Source organism: Chinchilla lanigera, unplaced genomic scaffold (genome assembly GCF_000276665.1).
Source record: "Chinchilla lanigera isolate Chin_1 unplaced genomic scaffold, ChiLan1.0 scaffold00016, whole genome shotgun sequence".
NCBI lineage: Eukaryota > Metazoa > Chordata > Mammalia > Rodentia > Chinchillidae > Chinchilla > Chinchilla lanigera.
This window is the reverse complement of record NW_004955417.1, coordinates 16889211-16902277: the sequence shown is the minus strand read 5'-3', so window position 1 is coordinate 16902277 and position 13067 is coordinate 16889211. Positions and strand designations below refer to the sequence as shown.

Here is a 13067-nt window from a genome sequence, read left to right as displayed (position 1 = left end):
ATTTTAGTATTAATAGTAACACTCTTAGACCTATAAACAGAGAAGAGAGAATGGAGAATTATAATAGGAAAGAAAAACTTGGGTTCAATATATTTTACCTTATATCAGGTCTATGTATATATATTTTAGATGATTCAGTAGTGTCAACCAGTTGTATATTCTTCACATAGATTGGATGCTGTAAATCTTCATTTAAAGGGTTAGTGATGAATATCACATTAGTTTCTCCTGAACAAACGTTCTTGAATCCAACAAATGTTGAACCTAAAACATTAAAGAAAAGTAATAGTTTCTCTAGAGAAAAGAATTTCACAAGATTCATTCTGTGGGTTTAAGCTTCTTCAGTTGTAAGAGGGGACAGTAATATATAAGCCTATTTATATAAAAAGAACTTTTACAAAATATAAAATTAATTAATATTACATCTCTATACCAGTGTTCTTTTCTGCTGTTGTGAAGGAATGCCATTTTTAAATGTTATTTTTCAATATATAAAACTTTTGTGAGGGAACCAGTCTAGAAATGGACTATGATGTCTGATTTCTTTGTCATATTGAGCACATTCATATATAAATTCATTTAAGTATTTTTTATTAACAATGAAACATTAGTCCTACAATATCTTGCATAGTTCTTAGAGGACTTAATTGAGAAGATTTGTGAAAGACAATGTTTAAATTACCTGAGACGTCCAGACGGCCACTGATAGCATTGTAACTCATGATCCCTGCATGGGGCTTCCGGGGCGCCATGTTGTGAGCTGAAGCAAAGGTAGGCCAACAAATCCCACTTCTTCCGCCTTTCTCCCCACCCCCCAAAAGAAGAAGGAGAAGAAAGTTAAGAGAAATTGAAAATGCATGTAAACATCAATGATAAAATTGCAAATTTTCACCTGCTGGAGGTCTCGCACTGCGGTGTGCACCAGTGAGTTCAATATTGGGATCATCACTGCTTAGGACATCAGAGCAGTTAAATTCAGGGCTACTTCCAACAATTAATGAGCTCTGTTTAAAAAATGTCAAGCAATACAGTGTTAATGACAGCTCCTCCTAAAAAACATAATACTGAATGAATAACACAATTCTACTGTAGCAAAGCGCAAGCTATACATTTGAGCAGTGGATCACTCATTAAACAAAGATAAAAATGTACGATGCTGACTTTACTGGAATGACATTTAGAGCCGGGACCTGCAAGTCCTTCTAAAAAATGACCTGTTATGTTCCTGTGACAGAACTGTGTGCAGGGAATAGTAAGAACAAAAAGTGGAGGGAATTCCCTTATTTCCTATGCTGTTTCAAAAAAGTCTTCCAGGAAGGAGTAAAAATTTAACAAAGCGTTGCAAATGCAGTAGGTGATAAGCAAAAAGAGGTGAGGGAAGTGGCGGAGAGGTGAGGATGAAGAGATTCCTGGCGTAGAGTGTAGGTGCAGAAGCATGGAGGTGGGATCTAGAGAGAGATAAAAGACAAGAGATTATTTTTATCATCTTTCAATAATTTCTCCCTTCTCAGAGTTGCTCTTCGTCCTTATTCATTTCTTACCTCCACCTTCACTGTTTTACTGGAAATTTTGTGAGCTACAGCAGCTGGCATGTAAATCATTGAAAAAATGGCCATTCCATTGTCCACTAAGGTCACATTATAGATGTGCACGGGCTCTGTGGTCTGTAATAAAAATAGTAGGTTGAATAGTACTAAGGAAAATCATGAAAGAAAATAATCACCACCTTTAACCTGATTCACCTGAAAATAAATTCCATAATCCCAGCACGTCCAAATGGTAAAGCCCTGTATAAGGGAACATCCAGGAAGACCATCTTCGTTCACATAGATGCCATACAAACCCCCGTGAGCTTCATTGTCAAACCAGCTTTCCACAGGATTAGATTGACCTTCGAAGACAACATACAGCCCAAGAATTAGCATTCCAGATCAAGTCAGATATTTTCAATAAGCAGTATCAGTTAAAGTTAGCATATATAACAAACAAGCCTGAAAGTGAAATCAGTGGTAACACTCGCTGTCTGTAACAAGATTCCCCTGTCCACCTTTTAGTTGCTGGCTCTTCCTTGTTGCACTGTTTTCAAGAAAAGGCTTTCCCAGTCTACCTCATTCAAATTTGCACTTCAGTTACTTTATATAGCAATTAAAATTTTTTACTTGCTATTTTACTATTTGTGAGTCATTCTTTCCTCTTTTCTACTAGAATGTAAACTTCATGAGAGAAGACAATGATTTCTGGCTCATTCATCATCATATTCTTCCACCCAAAAATGTAATACAGGGAGAGGTACTTCTGCAATACGTTTAAAATTGATGTATACATGATTATGGGAAAGTTGTTTAATCTCTTAGAAAGTTGGTTTCCAGGGTATCAAACATTTTAATGCCTAACTTATGACTGTTTCCAAATGAAATGAATAAACCACATAAGATGCCTTCCAAATATCTTTAGTAAATGAGAACTAGACTCATTACTAATATGTACTATCATTAAAATAGATTTTAATGAAAGTTTTACTTTTATCTGAATTGGATTAATAACTTTAATCACCCCTCCCAAAGCATGCACAAATTGGAGGATTGTCTGTAAAGAACAGTACCTCTTCCTACAGTTGTACTTAAGACCAGCTGTCTTCTTCGGAACCTTAATATCTGATCTCCTCCTAACTTCCATTGATTTTCCCTACTTCCCAGTCCTTTGGATTTTTGTAAGTTATTTGTGATCTGCCTGGGTTTTATTTTTTTATTTTTTATTTTATTTTTTTTTGGTTTTTCTCCGGTACCGGGAACCGAACTCACGACCTTGAGCTTGCCAGGCAAGCGCTTTTGCCGCTGAGCTAAATCCCCAGCCCCTGCCTGGGTTTTATTTTATTCTGCCGTAAGAAGCTGACTGTATTTCTGTCCCTGAATCTACACAAGGCCATGACAAATACGCCACTATCCCCTTTCCAGCATCCCAGCCTCTTGTTTGGATAAACAGACAAGCATTACAGGAGCTTAAGCTTCCATTGCTCTGTGCTGTTTCATATTTCAATTACTATACATCCAAAACCCCTTTTTAAATGCTCTCAGTTAGGTAGTAATATCAATGTAGTCAGTAAAAATGCACTATATGGCATTACAGCTATTAATAAGTATTTATATTTGAAGGTTATATTTTGACTTTCAAAAAAACAATTTCAAAGAAATTACAGATTTTAAATCTTTGTGTCAAAAAGAAAACACTTCAAGTGTTTGGGAATTAAAATAGCAAGCATGTTTCTTTCTTTCTTTCTTTCTTTCTTTTTTTTTTTTTTTTTTGGTCTTTTTGAGACAGGATCTCACTATGCAGTTCAGGCTGGCCTTGAGCTCACTTTGTAGCCCAGGCTGGTCTCGAACTTACAATGATGCTCCTGCCTCAGCCTCCCAAGTGCTGGCATTACAGGCGTGCACCACCACAGCTGGCTTCAATGTTTCAAGGAAGCAGTTAAATCTGTTGACAAGATTTTGTTATTCTTCAAATGTATTTTGCATTAGTATAAAATTAGCTTAAATCCAACTCATTTTGAACTGAGAGAAAATACTTATTCAAATAATTTTAAAAATAACTGTTCATTAACCAGCATGCTAATGCAAACAGGTGAATATTATGGCATGTAAATTATAACTAATTAAACTTAAAAATGGCACTACACTAAAATATTTAAAAATCAACTTTAAAAGGAGCATAAGTTTTTCTAAGTCCTATTTCACTGAAATTCCTTTGAGTTTCTCAAGGGGCAAAACTGAAGTTTTGTATTTTATTTTGCTTTTTAAAAACTGGTAATGTTTTCATGCTTCAAAATTCAAGAGGTTATAAAATAAGTTGTTAGGGCTGGGGATGTAGCTCAGTGGCACAAGCACCTACCTGGCAAGTGCAAGGTCCTGAGTTCGATTCGGGTACCAAAAAAAAAAAGTTCCTAAATCACCTTGTGTTTTTATGTAAATACAAATCCATACACAATTATATTTTCTTCTCCCTTTTCCTCACAAAACCTATTACAGTATATATGGGTTATACACACAACAACATATGCAGTATTCTATACCCTCCACTTATCATTTAAGAATACGTGGAGCTTTCTCAATATCATACATAAGCATTCTCTCAATATCATACATAGGCATTTTCTTCATTAACAGGTCCTAAGGTTGTAGTGTTTGGCTTTGTATAACAAAGATACCATTAAGGGATGCAGAGCAGCCTTTAATGATCTGTGAGTACTGACGATGCCTTGATGAATATTCTTGCTTGTAAATCATTTTTAATCATATAAAGACAACCATTAATAGGATTAATAGAAGTGGAAATGCTGGGTCAAAGGTAAATTCACATATAATTTTGGTAGATTCCCTTACGTAGAGATTATCTCACTTTGTCCTTCAGTCAGTAATATGTAAATTTTCATTTCCTGCAGCCTTGCCAGAGAGATAGATGTTTGATTAGTTCTTAATTTTTCCTAAGCAAATAGAGAAATACGTTTGAAAACTAATCATGTCCTTTAAATTTTTATGCATGCAATTTTTAATCTGTAAATAGTGGGCATTTTTCCTATTAAAGCAGAAATGTACAATAGTGTCCCATTCCTGCAGGCACATGCGTCTCTATGCTTAGAAGTCTGCTTTTGTGAAAGTGCTAGTGGATGAGGCACTTAAAATTCTAGCAACAACCAAATCAAGAACTGAGGTTGCTGCGAATTTTTTGGATTATAAACTTGGAAAACCAGTTTCCCTTAAAAGCCTATCCATTTTTCTTTAGATCCAGTATTTTAAAAACATAAGTTTCCCTTACTGAGTTCTTTTGGTGTCCAGAAGGAGGAGAGACCACATATCAAACCAGCAAATGATAATTATTCATTCCTACACATGTGTATTAATTACCTCCTTGTTTTAGTATTTCTGTGCTAAGGAAAAAAAATACTTACTTGAACAAGGTTCACCATCAATGCGGTACCCTGCTCTTCCAAATCCAGCAACCACATTATTTTGTAAAACTGTGTTAGTTCCTCTATTTATCTGACAGAATGATAAAGAAAGAAAATATTTCAGGTTAGGCAATTGCACAATTACACAATAGGAGCAAGTATATGACACCATCCCTGTGAAAACCTTTAATTATGATCATAATTTCAGGAGAAAAATTCTAATTATTTGCTGAATTCAAACATATTACAATGGAAATATTAAAATTATACTAAATTCTTGATGTAAAAGCATCATTAGGTACTATAATCCCAGGAGTCTACACCCTTGAATTGCATTAAAGAAATATTTTGTTTTGAATTTTGGTCACAAGATCCACTGAATGTGATTCAAAACTTTACAAGTCATAGGCCAAATTCCAGATTATAGGAAGGTTACAAAGATTTTATTTACTCTTTTTGTAGTTTGTTACCAATTTGATTTATTAAGACAACTAAGTGGACACAGGATTCAATGGTGATGTTCCTTAATTTAAGTAAATTTGCTGTAATCAAAAAGTAGGTTACTACAAGTGATTACTTTAGTAATTACTTACTAAACAATTTCATTTTATGAGCCAAATCAAAGCGCCAGAAAATGAAAGTAAAGATCATAGAAAAGTTTACAGTTTTTGGTTAAAGAGTCAGCAAAACAGTCTCAATTACTTAAAGCACAGTACATATCCTATTTTTAAAGCTTATAATAAAAAGAGTTAAAAGGAATTCACAAATGTAAAATACATTTCTTCTTTCAAAAGTTATAGGTAACTTTAAAGATTTGGAACTGACATTTGACTGCACCCTACTGACTCTGAGGTGTAATCAAAAAGTATGGTGATCAACTCTTTAAAAAGTGTTATAATAAATGACAGACTTTCATTAGTTCCCCTCGAAGTACTCCCCCTCACATCAAATACAACTAACCTATCTTTCTTGCCACTTTTTGAAGCAGTTCTGCAAGTCCTTTCTGTGAGTGTGTTTAGCTGGGCTATTGTGGGTGCATTAATGTCCTGAAGCGATTCAAAATACTTACCTTGCGTGGTCATTTTGACTTTGGGTTCAGATCTGGTGAATGAGGTGGATGAAGACACACTATCATGTTTTTATTTGATAGAAATTGCCGTAAGTGTTTGGTCAATGAGTTGTAATTGAAAAATGCAGTGAATGCTTAGATTTTAAAAATTTATTACAGGACAAGGCACATTGCCATTAATCCCTTCAAGAATGCTTGGCCTTGGTAGAAATACCCTTATAACCTATCTTTCTTTTCTTTTCTTTTTTTTTTTTTTTGTGGTACCAGGGATCGAACTCATGACTCTGTGCTTGCCAGACAGGCACTTATGCCACTGAGCTATACCCCTAGCCCCTATCCTATCTTTCTTGACAAGTTTCTTTTACTATAACAAGTTTTTTCTTTTTTAAAAATTTTTTTTCCTGTACCAGGAATCGAACTCACGACCTTGTGCTTGCCAGGCAGGCGCTGTGCCCCAGAGCTAAATCCCCAGCCCCTTTTTTCTTTTAATTTTTTTTTTCCCTCCGGTACCAGGAACCGAACTCACGACCTTGCACTCGCCAGGCAGGCGCTTTTGCCGCTGAGCTAAATCCCCAGGCCCTTTTTTCTTTTAATTTAAACATTCATTGTATGTTTCAATCACCCCTTGTGTCAATAGAACGAGGGAACAGTTTTCCTCATTATGGGTGCTGAGTTCTAGCTTTCAGATTGTACCTTAAGGTAATAACTTGCACGGGACCCGTGCTTGGTTCTTATCCCATCTTTCAAAAAGAGTGACTTTGACTCCTTTTCATCCCTATGGTATAGGTAAGAAAGTAAAAACAAGAAGTCAACGCTTGTCTAGGCTCTCTGTGCTCTTGCTATTTGTTTGCCTGTTGTCCCACTCTATATCTAAGCAAACAGCTAAAATACCTGAAGAAGCTTCATGAAAAACAAGAAGGGTCCAATTAGTATTATCAAATATTGTAATCAGAGGGCCTGGGGATTTAGCGCAACGGCACAGTGTGTGCCCGGCAAGCGCAAGGTCGTGAGTTCGATTCCTGGTACTGGAGAAAAACAAACAAACAAAAAAATTGTAATCAGTCAGTTAGCACCAGGGAAATCCTGTAGTACTACCAGAACTTGAAAGTGGTAAGTAATGTTTGCGACGAAAGGAACTAAGAGAACTATTTAAACACTGGCCATCAACAGAAAGAAAAAAATGGCTCTTAGAGTTAATAACATATTTTCTAAAGTTCATTCATTCCTTTGGTTAATTTGTTTCATTAGTTTATCAGTATGTAAAGGAAGAAATTTTTTGCTAAAATATTTCAAGATTTATAATTTCTACAAAAATTACGATTCTAGGGGCCAAGGACATAGCTCAGCGGCACAGCACCTGCCTGGCAAGCACAAGGTCATGAGTTCTATTCCTGGTACCAAATAAAATAAAATAGAAAGCAGTTTTATTAAAAAAAATTATGATTATAGGTGACAATTATAAATTTGTATAGTTATGAATGGGTTCTCACTACCTCAATTGCTGCATGCCAGAGAGTTGAACTTAAATCTTTTCTGTTCTGATAGGTTCCTGGCCAAACTGAAAGTGCAACCAGATTTCTTCGGACTCTGTTGGCATCCCCCCATATTCTTATGCCTGTAATAAAATAAAAGAAAGAAAGATCCCCCAGAATACATATATTGTATTTGCAATTGATGCTGTGGGTGGTGTCTTTTATTTTCTTTCCTGAAATTATTTTTGTACTTTGACCCTGACAAGGGATCCTCTTAGATTTGTACCAGAGTTATGAACAGAAGCCAGGGTCTTGAACATGGTATGTGCTGTACCACTGGGCTTTAACCTCAGCTTCCCACTTTGATGGACATGAGTGTTCTCAACTCTGATAATTAACTCCCCCTTTCATAGAAAACCTGAATTAGAGTCTTCTGGGCTGCTCGTTAAATGGGTGGATTCATAGATTGCATTTCAGCTTTTAAAAATTCATACCTACCTCAGGAAACATACTCAAAATTCTGTATAATTTTTTAAGTAAAATCACTTTTGGAAGGAATAATCTTTGTGGTTGGTATGTGAGGAATATTCTGAAAATCATTGTAATTTAAATGCTTAGTGACTAGATAGCAGTCTAGTAGGTCACGGTCTGGTGATAGTTCTTCCCCGTTAGGGACTGTACTGTCCAATCGGGTAGGAGGTAGATAAATGTGGCCATTTAAATGTAAATTAAGCACAATTAAATTAAGTACAATTAAAATTAAAAATTCAGCTCCTTAGTTATACTAGTCACAATTCAAGCGCTCATTAGCCACATGTGACTTGGTGATTACCGCATTAGCACAGATGCAGACCATTACAACCCTCACACGAAGATGAATTGGACAGTGTGGCTTTACAGATAATATTGCCACAGAAAGTCACGTTATTTGAAGCAAAATATTATGATGTTACCTTCTCCCACTGTGAAGTGAATGATGTTGTCATCTATGTCCACCCCATCTGTGCCGAACACGCCAATTGCCGGAGAGAAGCTGTGATGAAAGGCACAGCCTCGAACATACGATGAGCCGCGCTCCTGGATCTGTAAGACACTGAGACTCGGTGAGCGTTGAAGAAGCGAAACTGAAGCGTGTTTAAGGAAAAAAAAGGAAGTGATTTTCGGAAACAAACCTTGATCAATTCTCAATTTGCTTGCTCTTCAAGGAGATGATTTCCCGTTAGGATTTTAATTGTGGAAAATGCTCATATAATCTTGAATTCGTAATTAAACGAAGCACAAACGATGCCTACTTTAAATGCACACTTAAAAAGTCTCACGTGCTTTTGTATGCAAGTATATTTCCACTATTACCTAAAGAATGCTAACCTGTGAAAATTATTTTCCAAAATAGTTCATTCTGTCATAAGCAGGGATTTTTTTTAATTACAGAAGATAATACTGTAGGCTAGGTCACTGTTCAAATGTTAGTCGTTTTAACCTTAAAACTATTTTTTTTTTCTAGTAAGCAATGTTTTATTTTAAATTTTCTTAAATCATCAGCCCTCTCAGAATATTTATTTTCCCTCTTTTGATGGTGGCATAGATATACTGACACACTTGTCATTTGAGAAACATACGTAAAAATCACTTTAATAGAAACTGTTATTCTTTGCACTGCAACATAAAGTGGAGGTGTGAACCACTATTACAGATCTTCAATTCTGTTACTTTTCCTACAATTTTTACTCACCTTGAATAAATGCATGAAATGAATAAATCACCTGCTCTTATGTGTCTAAAAAAGTTAAGAAAGTTTTATCATACTAGGTTCTACATTTATCTATATGAAGATGTGGCTACTTAGTTCTAAACCAAATGAAAATAAAAGGAAAACTATCCTGTCTTCAACAGATGCAAAACTTACAATACCAACCTGTCCTAGGTTAAGAAATGTTACTGCGTATCGTGGATCTGTGCTATCCCTGAAGCCTTCTTGACCACTGTGATAAAATTCAACATTACTTATTCTTGTACTTCCTAGGGAAAGGAAACATTAGAAAAAAATTTCCTAAAACAAATACAATAAAACATTTTTAAAAAGTACATAAAACTGTTCACATTTTTCTTGGAAACTGCTTTAGTTTTTCTTTACTTCTCAGGCAGTATTTCTCAACCATTTTTGCCCTTCTTAGACATTTTCTCATAATAGACTCCCTTTCTCATAAAAATGTAAAATTTTAATTGCATGCATATATCAGATATATGCTAATATAAGGTGGCCCTTTGAAGAAATACAAACCATTGCAAAAGCCTAGTACATTTGTCCCCAAGGACCAACTTTCTCCCCCTTGAGGGCAACATGGCCTTGCTGAAATATATGCATAAGACATGAGACAAAATTTGAGATTTCCATTCTGATGCCATGAAGAGTTTTTAAATTTTTATCTTTCAGAGAATCTTTCAGACTTTGTATTGCCAATTATCCACTGACTAGTTTGTTGTAGTACCACTGAAGTGACATGAGGTAATTTTATAGAGTAGTGACAATAACAGTAATAATCCATGAGCAGCTACTCTGTACTAAGTGGCTGTACTAAATGATTAAAAAGTAATATGGAGTAATTCTATAAAGTCTCCTATGAGTTAGGAGCTTTTATTATCCTTTACTTTTAGAAAAAGAAACTTTGGAGGCTGGGGATTTAGCTCATCGGCAAAGCGCCTGCCTGGTAAGCACAAGGTCGTGAGTTCGGTTCCTGGTACCAGAGAAAAACAAAAAAAAAAAAAAAAAAAAAAAAGAAAAAGAAACTTCAGCCCAGAAATTTATGGCCAAAAAAAACCAGAAGGAGACAATATTCTTTGTTTCAAAAAGCTGGTGTTAATAGGCTACAATGGACAAGAGTCATTCTGTGCTAGAAGAGAAAGCTCTGTCTTGAAATTCATGAGCCAGAAATTGAATAAATAAGAATATCAGATAGATACTGGTGGCAAACATAAGGATAATCACATAGATATGGGGCCAAAATGATTACAATAGACCAACTGGCATAACAACAGCCATAGATGTGTTTTCTTTATTTACAACACAAAACAATTTACAGGAGGAAGGAAAGGTTGTCTTGGGAATAGAGCCCATTTCAAAATTTAAAATAAGATACATACAGATTAGTATCCAAGATAAAAGTAATTTCACCCTTATAAGCATGGATTTCTTCATTTTTTAAATTTTTAAAAATTTTTTTACTATTTTCTGGTACTGAGAATTGAACTCACTTCCTCACGCTCGCCAGGCAGGCACTGTGCCACTGAGCTAAATCCCCAGCCCCAAATTTCTTCATTTGTAAAGAGGAATAATATTTGTGCCATAGCATTATGAGGATTAAATGAGATAATATGCATTTAATGCTCAGCATAGGGCCTGTGATTGTGTATCATGATTATTATTGTAATCATCATCCTTATTATCATAAGCAAAGCTTCTGTTGGTTAATTATGACCAAAAGGTAATAGTTTTATTGGTACAGCCTTCTGCATAATATATAGATTTATTCATGTTAAAGGTGTTCTAAAATGGAATAAGGAATAATTATCAATGTTTTTAGATCTGCAACTGAAATATTTCAGTATGAAATAATATGTGGTCACTTCAATAGAATCCAGGAGCTTGAAGAGAGTGGAGGAGGTATTGATAAAATAAGGATGATCAATGTTGATAATTGTAGGAGTGATGATGGACATTTGAATTTATGTCGTTTTCTGTGCTCTTGGTACATGTCTGAAATTTTGCTTAAGACAAGCAAACTGCAGCAAAAACAACGGATGACTTGTGGTACATGTTATAAAATGACTTCTGTTTTGTTGAGAGGTTGACTACTGTTACCAAAGGTCACTGTTAGTTTGAAATTCTTATTGTCTATGAAAATAGGATAAACAGCCAATAATGTAAGAGAATTAACTTGAAAGATAATACATAAACTATTTTAAATTTGTTCTTTTTTAATGCTTTCATTCTTAATGCTTTATTTTTCCATGCAATCCTATGATGAAGTAAAAATTATTTAAGAACTAATAATGGAAGAGGCAATGTCGTATATAACTTAGAAAAATTTTTGAACTTATACCAACCTTTAAAGGTCATTGTATTTCCAGTGAATGAACCAACCAGAATACGTGCACCAAAAGAATCCCTGGACCAACCAGGGTAATCTTCACCAACTATTTTGATGTTCCTACTTAGTAATCCAACATCAGCAGCTAAAACGTAGCTCTGACCTGTTTCGGGGACATAGTATCTTTTGGCTGAAACAGAAAGACAGCTAGATCACTGTCAATGCTGGGAAATGTCTAGCACTTCATATGCTAGATCACTTTTTGCCAAAAGTCCACTAATTCATGAATTGATTACATTTACATGATTAAATATATAGGTAATAGAACTTAACATACTCTTATTTAGAAACTACAATGCAACCAAACTATACATTTGTTCTGCTTAAACCCAAGAGCTTATTCAATCAGCAATTATAGAGTTACTGTTTATGAGAACTTGAAGGGAGTTTGCAATCACTACAAGTTATACACAAACACTGCTGTACAACAAATTGAGAAGCTTATTGTACTTTTAAAAGATAAGGAAATGAAGTAGAGAAGTAAAAACAAAACAAAAACTTCTCCAAGGCCATGAAGAGAACCAGCAACACAAATATTATTTCTCCGGACACTCAACCATTATTTTTTCCACTTTTTAATCACAATTCCTTATAAATATATACTAGTATGTGAAACACAGTCTGCATATTTATTACTTTTTATTTTGGCATATATCTGTGATACATAGAAATGAAATTCATCCTGACGAATTGGTACATATACATATTGCACCTTGATTATTTTTACTTCTACTTTTTCCACCTAACCTCCCCTGTCCCTGCTTCCTCAGAAACATCTCTCATATCCACAGTCTATTTCCCTGTTCCCTACAGTTTCTCTTTTATTTTGCTGTTTAAATTACCTATATTTTGGGTCCCTCAGAGAAACTGTGCAGTATTTAAGCTTTTGTGTCTTAAATTCATTCTTCTTTATGGCTGAGTGGTACTCCATTGTGTGTGTGTGTGTATGTGTGTGTGTGTGTGTGTGTGTATTCTTTATCTGTTCATCTGCTGATGGGCTTATAGGCTGCTTCCATAATTTAGCTACAGTGAGTTGTGCTGCTGTAAACATGGGTATATGTTTATCTGTATACTAAATGCATACTATGTATGGAGTGATGACTTTAACTCTTTCAGATGGATACCCAGAAAAGATATACCTGGGTCAACTAAAATTTCTAGTTTTAGTTTTTTGAGGAATGTCCATACTGAAAACTGTAGTAACTTTATTAGCTTGTATTCTCACCAACAGCATGGAAGGGTTCTTTGTTCCTCACAACTTTTCCAGCATTTGTTCTTTTTTAAGTCTTTGGTAACAGCCATTTTCATTGGCATCTCAGTGTTGCTTTGATTTGCATTTCTCTAACGGCCAAAGATGCTGGACATTATTCCTCGTGCTTATTGGCCATTTGTAATTCTTCTTTGAGAGATATCTACTCATTTCAATCTCCCAT

The 13067-nt window shown here is 35.0% G+C and overlaps 1 protein-coding gene across 2 annotated transcripts in view; it reads right to left on the bottom strand.

The window, feature by feature from the left end:
• Positions 1–13067, bottom strand: part of Pkhd1l1 (polycystic kidney and hepatic disease 1 (autosomal recessive)-like 1) — a 146385-nt gene that overhangs the window by 20781 nt on the left and 112537 nt on the right. For both annotated transcript variants that reach the window (XM_013512746.1, XM_005381882.2), the window contains exons 59-68: positions 11591–11764; positions 9402–9505; positions 8440–8569; positions 7508–7629; positions 4946–5036; positions 1743–1891; positions 1542–1664; positions 893–1004; positions 683–799; positions 99–264 (exon numbers count right to left, since the gene is read on the bottom strand). In XM_013512746.1, coding sequence (XP_013368200.1) covers positions 99–264; positions 683–799; positions 893–1004; positions 1542–1664; positions 1743–1891; positions 4946–5036; positions 7508–7629; positions 8440–8569; positions 9402–9505; positions 11591–11764 — 1288 coding nt within the window. The remainder of the gene's footprint in view (positions 1–98; positions 265–682; positions 800–892; positions 1005–1541; positions 1665–1742; positions 1892–4945; positions 5037–7507; positions 7630–8439; positions 8570–9401; positions 9506–11590; positions 11765–13067) is intronic.